Source organism: Bombyx mori, chromosome 10 (assembly GCF_030269925.1).
Source record: "Bombyx mori chromosome 10, ASM3026992v2".
Classification (NCBI taxonomy): Eukaryota; Metazoa; Arthropoda; class Insecta; order Lepidoptera; family Bombycidae; genus Bombyx; species Bombyx mori.
In genome coordinates, this window is record NC_085116.1 from 13,276,660 (window position 1) to 13,299,512 (window position 22,853).

The 22,853-nt window shown below is 36.0% G+C and overlaps 1 protein-coding gene across 1 annotated transcript; it reads left to right on the plus strand.

Moving 5' to 3' along the window:
• Positions 1 to 871: 871 nt before the first annotated feature.
• Positions 872 to 21,872, plus strand: Anxb13 (annexin B13). Its single transcript, NM_001043416.1, is given in 9 exon segments — positions 872 to 1,019; positions 4,467 to 4,961; positions 7,699 to 7,875; positions 9,965 to 10,169; positions 14,105 to 14,184; positions 14,271 to 14,343; positions 17,555 to 17,728; positions 19,035 to 19,216; positions 19,650 to 21,872. Coding segments are annotated over 9 exon segments (1,461 nt in total). The 5' UTR covers positions 872 to 1,001; the 3' UTR covers positions 19,707 to 21,872.
• Positions 21,873 to 22,853: the final 981 nt, after the last annotated feature.

Consider the following 22,853-nt stretch of genomic DNA (forward strand, 5'->3'; position numbering starts at 1 on the left):
AGTAGTAGGATTCATTCGCGAAGCAGCTGCTCTTGAGCTGTTAGGTCTCATTCGGAGGCGCTCGGGCAGCTGTTAGCAAATCCCACCCCTCTTGGCTGAGCCTTTGCTCGCCCACCTGTCTTAGTGAAACGGGAAAGACCTCTGGGTCGCCAGTAATCCTTAGATCATAAAAAACCTTGCTTAATTCTGCCGTAAAGCAGTAATGCGTTTCGGTGTGAAGGGTGGGGCCACCGTTGTATTATAAAGACGGAGACCTTAGAACCCATATCTCAAGGTGGGTGGCGGCATTTACGCTGTAGTTGTCTATAGGCTCCAGTGACCACTTAACATCAGGTAGGCCGTGATCTCACCCACAAACCTAAGCTATAAAAATAAAAAACCTAAGAGTCGCCATAAAATCAGTTATCTATTACCTACTAAAAGTGTTTTACCAATCATAGTATCTACAAAATACTAAAATATCAAACAAAGGGTATTTAAATAGGTACAAGATTCAAAATAAATTAGTTTTAAACCTACTTGTATCTTGGTTAAGCTATATCACATCGCGTTTAAGTATTTTACTCGGTATCGTTTTGAGAGTATCGATGCTCATATAATATCGATACTTTTACTAAAGCCCTAGTTATAAATGACTTGAAAATTTCGTTTAGAACATCATAAAAAAATTATAATTAAAAAAAAACAAAAAATCGGGGCCGGGAAAACTCTGTAGGTACTTATTTAACTCTGTATTAATAAACAGGAATTTGTTGCAAATTGTCAGCGTATAGTTTTCTGTGATTAATCTACAGCAAAGACTAACTCCGATAAACTAGTATTTATTGGATAGTATTATCTGTATTATGTATTATTATTGGACTCATTCTCATAGTAACTCACATAGATTATACACTTAATTTATTTGAGAGTAACTCACTTTCAAAGTAGCCACAAATTAATAATTGTGCAACATTTTAATTAGTTGTTTTATTTCAAAGGACATCGGCGAAGGCAAAATCATGTTTCCTAATCAACAAGTAAGTACAAAAACTGAAGCTTAACCCCTAAACCTTAATTTAAAACAATGATATTAGTCACCAGGGCATATCCTAGTTTATTTTTTGTTGTAACTAGCGAATTTAAAAATATTTTAAATACATTAAACACTTATTTATTTTATTAACTACATTTTATCAATGCAAGGTAGACCAACACTCACCAAATTACACTCAAGTCCACTTATTATAATAAATTTTATTAAGTTTGCATGATATTAAAAATTGCTATCGGTTCAAAATGTTGATTTGTCAAGGTACATTATGATAAACCGCATGAAGCTCATGAGAAAAAAGTAGTGAATCACAATAATCAAATTACATTTAATATCTTTATTTCAAAGTAATACTATAAAGACAAAAAAATCTATCACTCAGATAGATTCCAAAGTGAGACGAAATAACAATAAGTGAAATTATCTAATTAACTAAAACTGTATGAATAGCTGCATATAGCTGCTTAAAATAAATGAAATAAGAAAAATCAGGTTTATGAGGAAGTAATCATGCAAGAGTTCTGCCTGCAACACTTGTGATCAGTTCTCAGTTTCATGGTACCATATTCTATGCTCATCAAAAATATACAATCATTTTAGTTAAAATTATTAATTCCACCGCATTATTCCACCGTACCTTTCAAGAGATCTTTTCTCACATGTACCATTCGATCTTAGAATGAGCTCTGCTCTATGGTGCTTCCTGAGTGCTATGATATGACCTTTTTTAAACGTTGGCAGAGAGTACTTAGCAGTAGCAGTAGCGGCAGTTTGACTCTGCCTTTGACATTGCTGAGATCAACGAGCTCCGGTAACTACTCTGTCAGGTGAACCATATGCTCGCTACATACATAGGTCAATAAAAAAGAAAAAAATATTTAAATGACCTCAATGAACTTTTAGGTGTGTTTACTAGACTTCAAAATGTATGATAAAAATTTAACATTCTGTATGTCTCTTAGTTCATGGCATGATGCAAAAATTAAAATATTGAATTATTAAAATAAAACAAAAGCCAAGATAATAATCAAACAACACAATCTTAAATTAACTTATTCAAATTCAACTAAATATTTCACAATAACATATTATTTAAAACAAACAAAGTGATTTTGACATAAATTTCAGTATACAATTAATAGTAAAATAAAATCCCTCAGAGGAATATTGAGGTTCACAACTTAATAACAAATTACTTCATACTAAAAATATAAATCCCACAAAATTTAATTATGTTTTGATTATCAGAAAATTTAACAATTCCAAGTTGATGAATTACACTGTAAATAAATATACAAAATTGTAGATCAATTTGAATTGAAGATATTATATTTAATTATATTATAATTTAAAAACTATAAAATTTAACAGCTTGTGATGGTTCAACAAAAATGATGATTGTAACAGAATGAGCTCAAAATTAATGTAAAATAATAATTGCGTATTGCTATATATAATAAAATAAATAGAGAGTCAAGTAAACATTACACAAGGGGGAAAAATAGAGAAATTCAGTAACAGCTAATAAATGTAAAATTAAAGGATTTTTTAAAAGATCAGCACCTGCTTTATATTTTTAATATTTTTATCGTCTAGGGTTAATGGCATGATGATTTTAACAACTCATCACTCTTACTACTCATAATGATGGATACGTAAGCACTTGTACCTCCTTTATTAATGCGAAACCATATAAAAAGCCTATTTATTAATTGCGGTTAATATCAATTGGGTGCTTATGGATAACTTTTCGATTGATAAATAAATTTAAAAAAGATATCACAGCCAATGGGATAGTAGACCCAATGTTGGAGTGGGCTATGAATGAACGTATCCTTTCACTGTGCCCTATTAATGGTGCATCAGTAGCTGCATTTGCGGCAGGGGGACTATTCTTATTACTAGTGTCTCACAACCCCAGACATTACTCTGAGCAGATTGAAAAGAGAGTGACAACGACCCTTTGCCCTTAAAGACATCGTTAGTTGTCTAACCCCGCAAGCTACATTCTGACTATTTGTAGAACCTTAACTTGTAGAAGAGCACAACAATGAATTTTCACTTCAATGTAAGCTGTAAGTAAATTCTCAAATCTAACACAATCAAGTTACAAATAGAAAATCGAGTATCCCATTAGTCAAAGCTCTTTCTCAATGGTTCTGGAGTAAATGCGGAGATGTGACTCCGAGATAACACAGGCCGTACACTGCATTTTGCGTTGTATTATTTGGCGCAAACCAGTGCTTTCCGCTCCCCATTCCTTTCCGAGTTTTTCGCCTAAGGATCGGTCGTACCAAGGCATTTTTATTAGATATTATGGTCTGTTTACTACTTTATTAAAGAGGAAAGATTGCTGCATATGCTTAAACGGCGTGAAGTCTTTTTCACGCATGCTCACGAATTATTTTTGCATTAAAAGTATTACATCGTGTTCCTCATTCTCCTCAAGATCTTTGCATACCTAGGTGGAAATGTTTGGGTTTTTTAGGCTTACGCTGGGCTGAATAAATCCAGTTTAATTTTCCAGTCAGTTCATCACAAACACCTAGCATGCTATCACTAGGGACGTGTGTAAGGACTCATATACCTTGTGCATTACTAATTATATCGGTACTATTACTTGCGGTTCACGACAAGAAGCAAGAATTTTTAAATTTATTTATTAATTTATTAGGCACACAATTCATACACATTACCAGCTAAAAATGAAAGGCACAATAAATAACTATTACTGTCACAATTTTTGCGAAAGTACTCTGCGACAGACCGGGCCCCTGGCACTGCTGACATCCATAAGCGATGTTACCCATTTACCACCCGGTGGGCCGTATACTGGTCTGCGTACAAGATCAATCTGTGTTAATTACTATTACTTATATTTTGATTAAATAAAACCAACAATAACAAATAAATATTATATTACAAAGATATAATATGTGACATGATGTATCAATAAGTGTAGCGTTATCTGGTTTAAGGAACATATTTGTCACTTTAGAGGAGAGCCATGTAAAGTTTAAAATTTGGAAACATTATCCTAAAAAAAACTTCCTCTATTTGAATGTAAACTTAATTGAAGTTAAATTAAAAATATCGAATTGTTGATACTACTCGTAATATCAAATAAAACGGTCCTTTAATTATAAAGATAAATGTGGCTTAAACCAAATAGTCCTTCACCCCTTGATATGTACATATAAAATATGCACTTCCCTACACCACTTTTTCGTCAATGCACAATATCTAATTAAGCTTACGATTTGTAGAGATATGCTTTTTAAGTTGCATGCGGGTGAGTGTGTGAAAAATTAACTGAATGGTTTGAAAACGTGTTTATCAAATCTGTTAGTAAACAATCATATCAATTGTCAAAAGTAAATTTGAACTAATCAAGCTAATGTTTTTCAATACTGAAATAATGTTTCAATTTCAGTTTCCACCAAACGTTGGATTTAACAACCTAACTCCTCAATCATTCAGCAATACAATGAACATGCAAGGCTCTCCAGCTATGAGAAACCCTCAAGTACCCGGACAGGGCTATCCACTACCTGCTCAATCTGCCTATCCTCAGCCTGGTTATCCTATTCAGCAGAATCAAGGCTATCCACAAAGTACTGCTCAATACCCGACACAGGGTGTTCCATACCCTACTCACCAGAGTCAAGGCTATCCACAAAGTACTGCTCAATACCCGACACAGGGTGTTCCATACCCTAATCACCAGAGTCAAGGTTATCCACAAAGCACTGCTCAATATCCGACACAGGGTTTTCCACAACATGCACAATCTGCGTATCCTCAATCATCTCAGCCTCAAACTGATCATGGATTTAGATCACATCCGGGTTCGATTTATGGGAATCAGAGTCACCCACCTAATCAATTCGGAATTAACCAATCCAGACCAGTGCCTGTTGTGCCGAAGGTACGTCCGCACGACTAAACTGCAACTATTTTTTTATTTATCTTTGTTATTAATCCTCATAATGAAAGAAACAGCGATTGTAGGATCTCTATAGGATATATCTCTCTCGATAGGATATATGAAATAAATTCCTTTCCTCATCTCTGACGCTTTCGTTATGGAATCACTATTTTGATCGTGAACTTATTTCAAAGATACTGCACAGATAACTGTATAGTGTAATTCGTAACAATGTGCTAATGATATCCATTTAAGAAAGCTTGAGTTTCTCACCATTAAACAATTAAAGAATACGATCGATTATCGAATGCATGTTTTGTATTATATATGATATTTTGCTTATGCATGTTGGCTATTTGTTACTAATTGGTTACTAATTACTATTTTTAGATCATAATAATAATATGGAATTAGGGCGTAATGTGAGCCCGCTATTTCTACTATTTCTACGCTACTGCTTCTGCCGCATAGCAAAGGGTTGGGTACCCATTATACTAAAATCGAATGAATCTCTTGTTTTAAGGTGGAGCTGTGATAGTAGTAGTGATATTTTTGGGCTTCACAGACCACTTATTAAAAGGATCGTCATCTCATCGTCTACCCTTAAATATGATCGTAAATCGAATTCGAATAGAAAATTTCTCTATTTGATATAAGAGGCAAACGACTACGGACCCACTACAACGCGATCGCGATTATTTTAAGTCCACTTCGATAAAGCGGCACGACACGAGAACCCTCTCATCGTGGCCGCCGGTAACTACATTCCCGATCCTGCGGACAGAATGGAAAGCAGTCGACGTCGCCCAAAACACGTCATCTCGGATCCTCCCGATCCACTAACGGTGCTTTTAGGTACTTCAAGCACCGGTCACCGTTCTCGTCGAACCCGTCGCTTGCGACGAAGGGCTCGACGAGTAAATTAACTCTCAGACACAGCCCACTGAGTTTCTCGCCGGATCTTCTCAGTGGGTCGCGTTTCCGATCCGGTGGTAGATTCTGCGAAGCACGACTCTTGCTAGGGTTCGTGTTAGCAACATCGTCAGGTTTGAGCCCCGTGAGCTCACCTACTAAAGTTAAGGCTACGCTGAAATAGCCGCTAGGGCTATCAGCTTAGGTAGGAAAAAAAAAAAAAAAAAAAAAAAGCGATTATTTTATTAAGACATGAAATTAAAATCATTTATTCATTGCTTTTACGCGGAAGAAATAGGAAGGATGATATAGGGGTACACGTATGGTAGACAGGTGCAGACTTGGCACAATGGCCTGCCTCCATTGCCATAGATAGAAACTTTTTTTTAAACTAAGGGAGAAAACGGCTACTTTGAATATTCATTCAGCACTCCAAATCCCTTTTCGAAACTTTGATTCTAATTTTTTTTTTTTCCTTGATGGTTGGACGAGCTCACAGCCCACCTGGTGTTAAGTGGTTACTGGAGTCCATAGACACCTACAACGTAAATGCGCCACCCACCTTGAGATTCAGTTCTAAGGTCTCAGTATAGTTACAACGGCTGCCCCACCCTCCAAACCGAAACGCATTACTGCTTCACGGCAGAAATAGGCAGGGTGGTGGTACCTACTCGTGCGGACTCACAAGAGTTCCTACCACCAGTGATTACGCAAATTATAATTTTGCGGGTTTAATTTTTATTACACGATGGTATTCCTTCACCGTGGAAGTCAATCGTAAACATTTGTTGAGTACGTATTTCATTAGAAAAATTGGTACCCGCCTGAGAGTCGAACACTGGTGCATTGCTCAACACGAATGCACCGGACGTCTTAACCTTTAGACCACGACGACTTCAAATATATTGTTAATTGTAAATTAAAATAATATTTGTTAACGTAATTCAAGTTACGGGTGCTTGGTATTGGATTAAGAGGATAGACGATAAAAATAACTGTAAATAAAAAACAATTATCATTAAAATCTGTTGACCTAATTTAGGTGATTTAAATGTTGACTAACCCCCAGTAGTATAACCTAGTAATGTGTTCTCAACGAACTACGATTAGTTAGATTGAAAAAAAAAAAAAACAAAAAAAAAAAACGTCGTAACATTTACAAACGGATATAACGCTATTACTTTATTACGTACATTCATTGGCTCTATTCAAGGAACAATTTGTTGCAATTACGTTATTACGTTCTCTCTGTCGTCGCCGTCTTCAACCAAAGGATCAGTCTCTGCATTGGACCCCACCACAATGGATGCAAATTGTTCGAAATACGACACGTTCGGTGCAGTGTTGTGACTTTGTTTCTTAAAAAAAAAAATTGTGCTGTCTCCAAAATCAACACAAGTGATGAAAATGTCCTCTATTAAATCAAATTTAAGTATGCGAATCGCGAATAGAACTTCAATTGTCTTACAGCGGGGATCCAAATCGTATCGTTTCGTGGTATTTATCTTATGTAAACTAACGCTTATTCGAATATGCTTCCTTTGTGTTTCTAACTTGCTTATTATTGGTAATAAGATTCTAATTAAACTACCGTGCCAACGCATTAGAGAAACGTACCGAATTCATGTTCACATTCAGTTATGTTCGCTTAAAATTTTTGGTAGTTAGTTTTTTTTTTTTGGCTTATCAAGAGCTGTAGACATGATTAATACAATAATATTATTTCCGATATGACAAGTTAACAAAATGGCATATTTATTAAAATTCTTTGTAACACGGACTTCATACATAGTCTTGTTTTGGTCAGCACGTCTTTTTGTTTTAGTCGAGACCGACTGTCTTCCCTGTAAACCCATTCAATCCTCGCGAGGATGCTGGAGTCCTTCGCAAGGCCATGAAAGGTTTTGGAACCGATGAGAAGTCTATTATCCAAGTACTGACGAAGCGTTCGAATGAGCAGCGTCTACGCATCGCTTTAGAGTTCAAGACGTTGTATGGAAAGGTAAGTTTGACAGGATAACTCTGTGATACATTCGTGCATTCAAAATGAATCTTTTAGACTTATTCGAACGTGTATAGCATTTAAAGATACTACAGGGAAAAACCCTACCTATGCTGATTGCCTTGAGAGGCTAATTCAGCTTCGCCTTGACGTATAGGTGAGCTCACGGTGCCCAAACCGGAAGCGTTGCTAACACTGGCCCTAGCAAGAGCAGTGTTTCGCAGAGTTTGTTGTCGGATCGGAAACGCGACCCACTGAGAATATCCGACGGGTTCGGCGAGGACGATGACCGGTGCTTGTGGAACCTAAAAGCACCGTTAATGGATCGGGAGGATCCGTAATGACCTGTTTAGGGCGACGTCGACTGTTTACCATTCGGTCCACAGGATCTAGTATGATGCTACAGTAGACACGATACACGTACTTATATATTTCTTCTTTTTTCATTTAGAAATTGTTTTAACAAGATTATTGTGGGAACACTATTAGTAATAATAGTCACAAACAACATTAAATTCTGTTTAATAATAGTTTCAACTAAAAATAAAATTGAGTGATTAAATTAAAATGTTGTTCCCTAATTAGTTGTTCTAAAAATGTTTTCCCTATTCGTCAATCTATTAGCAAATGTATTTGTTGCATACGAATAATAAAATGAAATGAAAATATATGTAAATAGAGGCAAAAGTAGGTAAAGACTGATAAAGGGGGAACTATGCGTAATTATGGGCACGGCTCTTAGTAAATTGCCTTAATAAAAACGAAACACACTATCTATGGTCTAACTTTTAAAGGGTCCAGACATTTTATAATGGAAAACAAATTTCCTTTATGATTTTTAGTGACACATTTTTCAATTTAATAGACTGTAATCAGTGTAATCCACTCTATAACACGATGAATTGGTTTCGCATTGTTGCATTATTGTCCTATAACGCGTCCACGTGACCCCATATAACGCGTTATGCACAAATAATTCACGTTTAAAGTTTAAAAGAAAAAAAAATGTTTTAAACGAAATACTAATGTGCGTTTTATTAAAATTGAACAGAACATTTTTAATTAAAAATAAATATGCAGGAAATCCCCGCTTTATATGGGGAATCCCGTTATAAAGAGTATCGGAGAGTAGAGGCGGTAGTTCTTTTGACGTTCAACAAGTATGTACTTTCATTTATGTCGAATATTTTTTTTTTTCATTTGATTTGATCGCATTATAGTGTTTATCATAGATAATACACATAAGGTTTACTAGCTTGAATAGTATGCACGTTTAGGATCACGGTCTCCGTTTCTCTGTATATAAGGTGTGTGGCGCATTTACGTTGTAGATGTCTATGGGTTTCAGTAACCACTTAACATCAGGTGGGCTGTGAGCTCGTCCACATATCTAGGCAATAAAAAAAGAAAAAAAAAGTATAATATCCTATATTGGAACCGCCTTAAAAATGAAATTTCCCATAAACAATAAACATTGAGTAAAACAAGCGATGAATATCGACCACTACGAGATTTACGACGGTCAGATAAGTACAGTGTTTACTCGGCTTAACAGATTATTGTAAATTTTTTTAAACAACGTTGAAATGGCAGGGCTACTTCCAAAATCGTGTCGTTTTTCGGTCTATAAGTAATAGAAATTCAGGTCTGTGTGCGTATTTCGACAATAGTTAAATAAGCTTGGGCTGCTTACTCAAATATTGATACCGTTATTTGATTAATAGAAGAGTGCATGGAGAAATGATACGTGACGAATTCAATATTCTCCAATATCTAGTAGTTGTTATGCATTATAATGAGTCGACACATTTATTGTTTCTCCTAGCCCACTGAGTTTCTCGCCGGATCTTCTCAGTGGGTCGCGTTTCCGATTCGGTGGTAAATTATGCGAAGCACTGCTCTTGCTAGGGCCAGTGTTAGCAACACTCCCGGTTTGAGCCCTGTGAGCTCACCTACACGTCAAGCAGAAGCTGAAATAGCCTCTCAAAGTTATCAGCATAGGTAGGAAAAAAATATATTTCTTGTATGGACCAGTAGAACAAAGACCTAAACAATCGTACATTTATTGCAATCAATTTTTTTTTACTAGGATTTGATATCGGATATTAAGAGCGAAACGAGTGGAAAATTTGAAGACCTTTTAATTGCGTTGCTCACTCCACTGCCGAAGTTCTACGCTAAAGAACTTCACGAGGCCATGGTCGGGATCGGTACCGACGAAGGCGTCCTCATCGAAGTAATGTGCACTATGTCCAACTATGAGATCCACAGCATCGAACAAGCATACACAGCAAGTAAGATTACTTTAATATAATATTAAACGCATTTCTCTGTTTGTGTTTCTAACGGTAAGTGTTCCATGGTGAAGGAATAACGTCGTGTAATAAAAATGAAACCCGCAAAATTATAATTTGCGTAATTACCGGTGGTAGGACCCCTTGTGAGTCCGCTCGGGTAGAAACAACGACACTGCCTATTTCTGCCGTGAAGCAGTAATGCGTTTAGGTTTGAAGGGTGGGGCAGCCGTTGTAAGTATACTTAGAACTTATAACTCAAGGTGGGTGGCGCATTTACGTTGTAGATGTCTGTGGGCTCCAGTAACCACTTAACACCAGGCGGGCTGTGAGCTCGTCCACCCATCTAAGCAATAAAAAAAAAGATTTATTTTCTATTACTTTTCTAGAATTTATTTTTAAGTTATTCAGTGTCTATAACAGACGATAGCCGCAGTTTTGTTAATTTTTGGGTGGTAAATTAACGCTAAGTTAACAGTAGGTACCATGCAAGACGTCTTATTTAGTTGTCAACAGAGACTAAAAAAGGTTAATATCTTCTAAAGAATTTGTCAGATATGTGTGATACTTCCATAAATAGTTAGTTATGCACTACTCTATATTAGCTATTTATGGTGGCATCACACATACGTGTGACAAAATTCTTTCAAGAACTAATCTATTTATTGTCGAAAACTAATGAGATTTTCTTTACATCGTATTTATTACCTAAGCGACTGAATATGTGTGTGAAGGGTATTGCGTTATTCAAATGTTATTGAAAACTCGACCTTACGCCTCGAGGTGGTATAGTTTACGTGCTCCTGTAATCACGACCGGCAGGCACAAAGCTCTTAACCATGGAGATCGCTTAAGTAATATTATGTCTCTTGCGAGAGGCGATATTTGGAAACTGGACATGTGTTATTGTATTACTAAGAAACCTTTAAATTGCTATATTTTTTAAGTTATGTCTAAAGGCTATCCAGAATATTTGTATGCACTAGATTTTTTTTAATTAACAAGTATATACAGTTTCTAGTTTTTTGCCGTAAAGGATCAGATTCTTGTCATTGAAAATTTACGAATTTCTTTGAACTATCTCGCTATGAATTAGATATAGAGAATTCGTCAACATTTAATATCTTGGTAAGAACCTAAAAGTATTATCGTCCGTCCTTAAGAATCCACAATGTACGCTATTGACAAAACGGCCTCGACATGTGATCAAGTAGCGGATTAATGAATTACTTCCGAAGCTGCGTGTGTGCGTGCTCTGGTCGCTTCGTCTTTTAAGGAATTGACGAACCGAAGACATTATTGTGAAAAATTTGGTTTTCAAGGTTCGCGCTTACATAGTTCTAAACAGAAGAAAGACTCAAATAAAAAAAGTCCTAAAATGTATATTTAGAGTATACGCTTTCACTTTTTTTCTACCTAAGCTGGTAGCCTTGAAAGGCTATGCCAGCATCATCGAGCGGGTAGGTGAGCTCTCGAGGCTCTAACCTGGGGAGGTTGCTAACACTAGCCCTAGCAAGAGCAGTGCTTCACATAATCTACCATCGGATCGGAAACGCGACCCACTGAGAAGATCCGGCGAGAAACTCAGTGGGCTGGTTTTCACGACTAGCTATTGATTTAAATTAAGTCGAATGTTTATTTTGTCATTTGAGTAATAGTGGAACATTGATACACACCGATATTGTATAAAAAGGGAAAGAGAGTGTGTTTCTTTCCCTTTTTTTTGTGTGCAACTGAGAAGCGAAACGGGACATCATCTGCATTGTGTTGTCACTGTTACCAAGTAATATGTTAATAATCACGTAGATTCATAAAAAATCAAATAGCTACACGGATTACCGCTAACGTCGTTTTCATATTAAGCTTGCACATCGTCTGAACATCAATATATATTTAGTTAAACCCGCTGAGTTTCTTGTCATAATGTCTCAACGTGTCGAAATTCCGATCCGTTAGAAGATGTACTGGCGATACAGCTGCTCCTGGACTCTTAAGCTTGCTACGGAGTTATTCGGCAGTTTCTGGCAAGACCTGTCTGAGCTTGCTAACCCATCCTAGTCAAGCTGTAAAAGTCTTCGGTGAACCAGTAATACGTATTTTCTAGTAAAAACAGCAGGACAATATCGCCTTCTCATTGGAAGAATCTTCTCTACGTGGATGACGTAGAGAAGATCCTTAATATCCTATAAGTTTTTTTTCGTATTATAATTCTTACTAGCATGCCATTAATTTAAGGACAATTTTAATATTAAATATAGTATAATATTAAATATAGTTTTACTAATGGCCGGAAAAGATCCGTCATTTCCAGACTCGCGGTAAACTGCCTTATCGGAACTTATCACCGCCACCGACGTTGCTAAGTGCGGAACCGCTGATATCGCGGAATGAGTAATTGAATTAGAATAATAATTTGATGTAAATATTGTAACTTACACATCGAGATTAGAACCACGAGTACGTTCAGTTCAATATTTTCAGAATTGTTTTCACATTATAATGTATATGTTATTATATATTATTTATTTATCATGATAAACTGTTGCGTGGTGGCCTAAATTAACGCCACCTCATTTATTCGCGTGGCAGTCGTAAAGGGCCACTCTGGGATTCACCCGATAATGGCCCACTGAGTTTCTCGCCGGATCTTCTCAGTGGGTCGCGTTTCCGATCCAGTGGTAGATTCTGCGAAGCACGGCTCTTGCTAGGGTTCGTGTTAGCAACGTCGTCAGGCTTGAGCCCCGGGAGCTCACCTACTAATTAAGGGTACGCTGAAATAGCCTCTCAAGGTTATCAGCTTAGGTAGGAAAAAAGGCAGTAGCGTTCTCCGAGTATTATATCAGTATAATTCGATCACCAACCGGTATTTTCTGATAAGCCGTACCACCCTCTTCACTACGTATACCGTAATATTACTGCCCCGAAGCAGGCGTGCTTTTCGTTTTAAAGGGTGGGACAGCCCACACTCAATACAATTGCGAATTCGACCTCATGTGTCTCAAGGTGGGCGGCGACATCCATATTTGGTTTCGATGAGTTCCGCCAGCAAAACGTCAGCTGTGAGTTCATTCATCCATCAATGAAAAAATTTTTTTTGCATAAGATTCCTTAAATTTTTATACTGGGTAACATAATATGATTTAAAAGTTTAAAATAACATGAAGACGATTGTAGTAATGGCTCGGTTCCGTTATAGATTACATTTTAACAAAAATATGTAAATCTATAAATTTCACCAAATTCATTTAAATTTCTCAATTCTAAAATAATAAATAATAAATATGTAATCGTTTAAAAAAATATACATACGAATAACTACGTCACACTATTCCAAAAAATTTATGATCCATTTCTCGAGACAGAGATGGCTGAATATATTATTTGTTTATATCGTCTGGTATTACCGTCGGATCAATGGTCATTTAATTAACTTTGACCTTCGCTTGAAAGTAAATTTTGTTAATGTAACCACAAACGAGCTATGGGAGATAGGTGTGCCATTGATTAATAACGAACATGTATTTTCTAATATCTAATTAATCAATTTAATTAGTTTATAATTAATATACCAATTTTTTTATTTCATTTATTTATTATTCACTATCTTTTTGTATATTTATTTAATTAATAATTGCAAATAAAATAATTTTAGTGAATTTAACATTAACAATATCAAGTCTGCAACGACTGCAGGTGATTGCTCAAAATTAAATCTGGGATTTTTTTATAAGCGAATGCTTGTTGGTCAATGAGGTAGTACAGTAAGGCTATACTCATAATCGAATCTAGGGTTGAATGTTTGTTAGTCAGTGAAATAGTATTTTGATTCAATACTCAGCATTAAATCTGAGGTTGTTGCTTTACAGCGAACCTACAGACTGGAGGTTAGACATTTACAGAAAACCAGCACATTATAATTCTCAATATGTTTTCAGTTTATGGTAAGATCCTTGAAGACGATATACGCGGTGACACATCGGGAAATTTCAATCGTCTGATGACATCCCTTTGCGTGGTAAATATTTTATTATGTAAAGCAAATATTATGGTTAACATTTTTCTTTACAATTATTAGTAATAAATGATTTTGTTAATTCACAGGGAAATCGATCTGAAGATTTCACGGTCGATCAAAATAGGGCACGTGACGACGCCAGAAAACTACTTCAAGCTGGTAAGTTTGGGTTTATTTATTTAAGTACCCCCCTAAATAGTGTTAATCAAATCTAATAACTTGATATGACGCGCTGTTTAATACAAGCTTAATTTATTAAGGGTATCCCACACTACAATTCTCCAAAATTATCCAGTCACACCGTATATACTTTTTCACATACAAAAAGTTACCGAATACACCGGGCTTCGTATACCAGTGCTTCCCAAACTTTTTCGTTTCCGTATTCCTAAAACTTTCATTTATGGAGTACCCCTCTCTCGATAATTCCATACTTATTCCTAAAAATGCGTCTTATTTCTCTTAACAGACTCAAACTTAGGTAGGCGGATATACAAAGAAATTTTAAGGTTTTTTCCCTTACTTTAATTATTGGTAATAAGGCTCATTTTAAACCACTTATTGTAGACATAATACATAAAACAGTTAACTTCAATAAATTAGAATCTAATGTCTAATTAATTTAAGTTAACTGTTTAGTTTAGTTTAGTTAACTTCAATAAATTAGAATCTAATGTCTAATTTATTTAAGTTAACTGTTTTAACTTTTTACCACTTCCGCCATTACCAATATAATTTTCACGTACCTCCAGTGGTGCGCGTATTGCAGGTTGGGAATAGCCGCTCTAAGCCACGACGACTTCTAAAACTTTGGACTTTTACATTAAAACAATGACATCATCAATATTTAGGAAATCTAGTGACGTATACTGATGTATGTAACGCGTGATGTGAGTCACTTTGTAAGTGATTATTTTCATACGTCACTGCTCCGGTCTGACGCTCTCTGATTCACGAGGTCGTTTAGTACAGTCATCTCTTGTTTTTGTTTACTCATTACGGCCGTGAGACTTGATGAAGTCTTACGCTTCTGAAGTTCACGCTTGTCGTGGTCGTTTATAAACTTTCCCGGTATACAAAATGATCACTATGTAGTTTACGTGGTTAAGATCGTAAAATGAGAAATAGCTGAGACTAACTGTACTCGCCCGCTTCGCTGCCCATTTAAAATTAGCATCATTATTTATTGTCATTATTATTAGGGAGTCCAACACTCGTATAAATATTAGCCTATCCATTAAGTACATGTATTTTTTACATGGGTACCAAGTTTCAAGTCAATCCGATGCATGGTTCAGTAGTTATAACGGAACATCCGTAAAAACCACTGTAGATTTATATATTAGTATAGATTTTGCATAAGTCGTTTTTTTATTTCTTCTTTTTATGTTCGATTGATTTTTTTTAGGACTCTGCTTCCAGAATTATAATTTTAAGATTAATTATTTGAAAGATATCCAATTCTAGAAGGGGTCGCATATCCGATCTTAGTCTATTTTGTAATATTCGTTACGCATACATTAGGAAACAAACGTTGACACAAACAAAACCACAAGCGGCAAGCAACACTTGGACTGCATTAAAGATTTTGTCATTTTGATTCAATATTGATCTTTATTTGTAGAGAATTTGAATGTGTTTCTGAACGCCTGTCTTTTGTATCGGCTTATTTGCTCATATTGTATAGATTGTGTGTAGATTGAAAAACGAGAAATAAAAAGAAATATGAAAACAGAAAACGCTTAAGAATATATAGTATTGTCGTATCGTACACTGCATTTTTGAGGCTAGGACGGACGATACTATTAATTATGAAGTCCGGTTATGAGGCAATCGAAAACGAAGACCGATAGATACGGTTTTTTTTTTCGTCAGGAGGAAATCGCCGGACTCCCACCCTCCACTGGGGATGGCGGGCGGGGCATGTCGGAGTCGACCGACTAAAACCTCCTGTCGCTCAACAACCCACGTCCCATGAGACAGAACTCATGAAGAGATAAATACGGTAGATTGCTATTAGAAAAAAAAAACCCACTAAACTCAATCATATAACGCACGGGGTCAACGTTCTCGTGTGACTACTTCTCATTAGATTGCCGTTTCAATAAATTTAGGTAAACTTGTACAGTCGGAAGTTAAAATATTCTTAGAAACGAACGTTCTTGCTTACTTTCACTTTCATTTTAACTAAACTACACACACAGTCGAGACGTCAATCTAAAAATGTGTTGAATTGCTTTTGATCGGTCCCAATATTGATAGCGACATTTACAATTTTGTAATATTTTTATGATTTGGCAAAGGAATTTACAGAAGATTAACCGTCTGCACTTCTAGAGTAAAATAAACTGTTTTTATCACTATTTCAGCTCCTCAAATATTCCTACAAAGTCTTCTATAACTTCTCTACAAATCTACCCTGAATTTTCATATTATTTCTTCTTCTTATGACTTCTTATGTCCATGGTTCGCGTTTGGACCTATACCTGTTGCCAAATAAATCAAAATATATTAAATACCATTGTAGTTATAATATTATAACCAAAAGTATATAAATAAACAAAAAATAAATACGGATATTAATAGTCAGCTAATTAGTTTTTCTATCTCTACGAATTATCCTCTAGTTAGCGACTTTATTTTTGCCTATGTACTACCAGTGTCATCGAAGAGCTATTTGGCTTCAGCGGGTATGCCAGCGACCTCACGGGGCTCAGTCCCATGAGACAGCTAACATCTGCCCCGAGCAGGAGCAGTGTTTATCTGAATCTACTATCGGATCGACCCACCGAACAGAACAATGGGTTCTGTTATGTCTATAAATTGCACGTAATATAAATTGCCAGTCGTATCCTTCGTCGCATTGTTAGCGTCCTCTCTGAGTTTAAAGCCTTCGTCAAACAGAGCGCGCGTCAGAGCGCTAAGCTGACGCCGCGCTATGACGCCGAGATGTGTTGTACTACTATGGTAACATACCGTCAAACAGAGCCCCAGCGCTATAAGTACGTAGCGCTCTGTCGCGGCGTTAGGACGCTTTGACGTCAGGCGTTGTAATTTTTTACAAATTTTATTTGAGCGTCCGAGTGAATGTGTATTAAAATACTAGATAATGCCCGAAAAAATGATATAAATAGTTAGTAGATACCCATGCTTATACGATGCCACATCTGAATCACTCGATTTCTTAATACTTTTAAATTTTCACACTGCTATCGGGGGCACGATGATTTAGCGAATGCGTTGCGTCAAGGAGCGTTAGACTCATCTAGTCAATTTGTGTGACATGAAAAGAGCGCGACGTTAAGTACGCTTTCTGTTTGACGAAGCCTTAAGTTAGCACGTGTACTTATATATATTATTAAATCGTCAGGTGAACTTCGGATGGGCACCGATGAATCGACGTTCAACATGATCCTGTGCTCTCGCTCGTACCCTCAGCTGGCGGCCATCTTCCAGGAGTACGAATACTTGACCGGACACGAGATCGAGCACGCCATCAAGTCTGAGTTCTCGGGGGACATCGAGAAGGCCCTCTTGACTATCGGTGAGATAATTTACATAAGGTAATTTTAATGATATATGACTATTCTCAGAGTGACTCGGTGGCGCATTAATGCCCCTGATTGCTGGGTTCTATTCCCATATCGGGCAAACATAAATCAGTACGTGGTTCCCACAGTTTGGTGTTCAATAGTTTGGAACTAGATGACGGTGTGTAACTCGTCTCCGATTAGTTATTATTTTTATTATTCTTATATTGAGTACTGGTACTGAGTCGTTGGTGCAGAAATAGACGGAATTATCGTAGCAACCCCTATGAGCTCACAATGGGCTCACTGTGTGTGTGCGTGTTTGTATCCGCGCACATCCGTTTCACAACCCGATCTTGCTCCATCTACACTACATGCCCGAGCTATTTTTTTAAAGGTTTTTTGACCTGGTAACTAAGACCTTTAAGTCAAGTCTTATTTTAATTATAATGAAAACTATTTTATATAAAAAATGAATGAATGAGATGAGATGATATGGCATGAAATATAATCTGAGTAAAATGCTGGTCATTTATTGAGACATTTTCAGTGCTATTTTTTGGATGCTCCCGAGAAGTTACGTTCAGCGGCTTTGTTTATTTTTCCGACATTTTTGCACTTTCACATACACTAAACAGTTATTAAACCACCGTTATTACACATTTCAACCTGAAGAAACACTAAATAGACAAAATAAAACAAATCACACAACTTCACTAATCGCGTTCCCGCCAAAAAGTCGCCCGAACTATCAGAACCCCCGCGCTCCATGGGGAGGCCTAAGTACCGCTATGGAAGGGGATTTACGTAAGCTCCAACACTGAGTTTCTCAATGGGTCGCGTTTCCGATCCGGTGGTAGATTCTGCGAAGCACGGCTCTTCCTAGGGTTCGTGTTAGCAACATCGTTAGGTTTGCGCTCCGTGACCTCACCTACTAGTTAAGGTTACGCTGATATGGTCTCTCTAGAGCTTAGACCATCAGCTTAGGTAAAAAAAAGTGAGTTCCGAGTGCCGAACTGGCAAGATGTTGCGCAGCGCTGGAATAAATGGCGGCGTTTATTGTATTATTGCCAAGACCCATCTCGGGGTCATAGCGCTAGCGAAGTAATAATAGTGTGTGTGTGTGTGCGTGCGTGCGTGCGTGTGTGCGTGTGTGTGTGTTTGTTGCCCTTGTAGGCATGCGAGCATACGGCCCACCTAATGGTGAGTGGTTACCGTCGCCCATGGACTTCAGCAATGCCAGGGGCAGAGCCAAGCCGCTTCCTACAGTTCCGCGATCACCAGTACTCAATTAATCATTCTCAATTATCTGTTTTACAGTGAAAGTGGTCCGCAACAAGCCGCTGTACTTCGCGGAGCGTCTCCACAAATCGATGAAGGGCCTCGGAACGAACGACAAACAGCTCATTCGCATAATGGTGACCCGCTGCGAGGTCGACCTGGGCGACATCGTCGAAGCCTTCCAGACGAAATACGGTGAAACATTGCAGAGCTGGATCGAGGTAGGCGGGCGTATCTTTATAACTCGATTGTTAATAGAACGAGCTAGCGGCCTGTTGTTACCAGAGATAGATAGGAGAGAGAGATAGAGAGAATACACTTTATTGCACACCAAAACACAATTTACATTCAAAAAACAATTTAAAAAAAAGATACATATCGACGCTTGAAAGGCAAACGTGACTAAGCGACAATGCGTGAACTTTACAGTAGACTAATTTAAAGTTGTAATACCTGAAAAAAATTCTATTTTAACGAATCTAGCTGTAGGATTGAAATGATTTTAATAGACCTAGAAATATATTCTTTTTGTGCATCGAATATGGTTATTGCCTATCATTTATGCACAAAGCAGTTATTGTCGCTTAGTCACGTTTGGTTTTCAAGCGTCGATATACTTTGAATATTTTTAACCTAATTGTCTTTAAATTTCAGGGAGACTGCTCCGGTCACTACAAGAAATGCCTGTTAGGTCTTCTGGGTGCATATTGAATGTAAATGCTTCATCACAAAACAAATTTTTAATTTATAACCCTATATTAAAACGCGTAATATTCTGTGCTAAAAACTAAATGCAATTATAAATTAATATTTTAAAACGATTAAATCGTTTATGATCTTATTTAGATCTGATTTTTTGTAATTTTGTGATTTTCTTCAATAAAACTGTTGTAACAGCTCAAAATATAAAATATATCTGTAACTGTACAACGAATCTCGATCGTATGCCACATACAGAAGCTCATACATGTTGAGCTCACTTTTTGTAGTGTAACATTGATCTGTACAACAAGAAAAATGCTTTGAAGTCGATAAGAGTTAAGAAGATCGATTGATTTATAATAATCTAAAATTTGTTTATAGTTGTTGCAAAATACTGCGCGCCGCCCTTATTTGTGTGAGTGACCAATCTGTATACGTGTCAATGTGGGCTACATATATGTAGCTAAAGCTGTCCACTGACAGCTTAGTCGGGTACACACACTAACGAAAATTTGTATTTACGATTACAACTACAAATAAAGGCCACGCGCGCTCATACTTTGCAACAACTATACAATAGTATTACAGAATTGGCCTATTTAATGTGCTCAAAACGACTCCCGAATTGATTGATCTTAATCCCACTTCACCGTCAAAATATAAACGGCGGGAGAAAGCGGAAATGTCGTAACTTGCATTTTGGGCTAAACGACTTTGTATCTTATTGTATTACACATATGGCTCTAGTACAAAATTGGGATTTTCAAGTTACGACAATTCCGCTTTCTATTATGATTGAATATGATGATTTCAAAAAGCACTGAATGAAAAAAGGAATTATTAATTACCTTTATATGAGTATGCCATTAAATACAGGCATTTTCTAAGTAATAATAACCTATCTATCAAGAAATTTACGTTTACCGAATTATTAGAACAACGCGAGTGTCACAAGAGACTATTTGATTTAACCCGCTCCTTTATTTTAATATTTTTCTAGTAAGAAAAAAACCTATTATATTTTCGATGCATATATAATAATATATTTTGATTTAAAATGTTTGTTCATAAAAAAAGTTATGATCTGCTGATAATTAAATCTCATTGTAAAAACATTGACTAGCACCCATATTGTTTTTTTTTTATATAATATACACTTTTGTAATGTCAAAATGAATATGGTGCCTTGCTATAAATTTAATTGTGCCTGAAATGATCTATATATTTTTGAATTATATAAGGAATGATGCCCCAACTATGTCCATGAATCTATTTTAGTTATAAGTGCCTAAATATTTGTATTGCCTTAAGGTATTTCTAGAGGGGAGGTTCGACCTAATTCAAGCAAATATCGCTTTCATACGAGTTCGTATATATTTTTTTACTTTTACGCTGGTGGTCGGACTACTTTTCAGCATACTTTTACTTAGCTTCTGTTTAAATTTTTATGCTGAATTTATTGTCTAGTTATATAATATTTATAATAAGAATTTCTATGAAACAATCACAATTTGAAAATGCGATTTCATTAATCGACCTTATGCATCTTATTTTAAGAAATGTTTGATAAAAATATTCATAGTAATGTTTGGTGAATTATATAGAAAAACGATTTCCTCTTGGTCTTATGATTACGCCAAAAAACATGAAGAAATTCATAACATGATTTGATTTGATTGACGATTTTGAAGTTATTTACTTTGTATTAACAAAAGTTTAGTAATAGTTTTATTCGCATTTACAACTTCATTTTAAGTACACACCTATAATAAGAAATTAAACTTTAGCTTAAAATCACAAATTTGAATAATGTCGTACTAAAAATAAATTATTATTCCATTTCGATTAAATAAAAAATAATATTAAATACACGATTCAGTGATTATCATTTAATTTTAATTAGAATTAATAAAACCCACCATTTGCTTTGTTTGCGAATTCTATGTAAACATTTTTAAAAGCACTTGTGTAAATAGTACAAGTGTCGATCAACAGATGTCGCTTTTATAAAAGTTTACATTTTCTGTAAGTCTGATTTAAAAAAAAAAGTTATATTCGAATTAAAACTGAATTTGTCAAAAGCTAAGCGGTTGTAAAGATCCGAATAATTTCGCCAATTTAAATTTTATAATGTCTTTTAAATGTATTTTATCGTAATAAAAAAAACTAGATGTATTTGGATTGTTTCTTTTGATACCTTTTTATTCATAATATATTATTAACATGGTGATTTGGTAATAAATCGATGAAGATTCTTTTCTTTTTAATAAGGTACTGAAGCCTGTTTATTATATTCCAGGCACGTATGGACACGATAAGCCCTTATTCACAAGCCCTTATTCATAAGCCCTTATTCACATAGCGGCATTCATTTGGAATCTGTTTAACATCAATGATTTGGAAAACTGCATTGGTTCATAATTATTTTATATTATGGCAATTAGATTCTTGTAATGCCAATGTTGCCAGTGTCGAATCTATAAGTTCTTCAGTTATTAAATTTAATTTTATAAAAAATGGCATGGAGCGAAAGAAGTTAGAACTGGTCTACTGGAACTAGAATCACCTCGCATTGAAGCTAAACCGGCAAAAATAAAAGTGTTCTCCTGTGGCGTTACTAGTGTGACAAAGTCACTTACTTATCTTTTCCACTTTTGTGGTCCTATTAGGTATTTCTGTGATCATTTTCTATATTTTATTCTTCGTCGCTACACTCTTGGCAGAGGGCTGGTGGCTGTTATGCTTCCAATAACGAGTTTCTTAAAGAAATATATTTTTTTATAGAAAGTTCGACGGCAATTACTTAGTATAATAGTTGACGAATTACAGTTTTAGTCGTCCGTGAGTGATCACGAAAACTATGTATAAAGTATGTATTTGCAACCTCTGAAATAATAAAATGAACATAATAAACTCGAGATTAAACCGCTAAAGTACCTATTTTCAATCATATTACGTAACTTTGAACAACGAGAACCCTTGCTTTGACATAATCACATTATCCCCACCATGAAATTACAAAGCAATCCTTCAGTCGTGGTCACGACAAGTCCAATTAGGAATCGATCACGGCAAATATTTATTGAAGGCACCGGAATTAGTTCATAAGTTAATTAGCAGCGTCACCTCATTCCATACGGCTCGTTGATGTTTTCA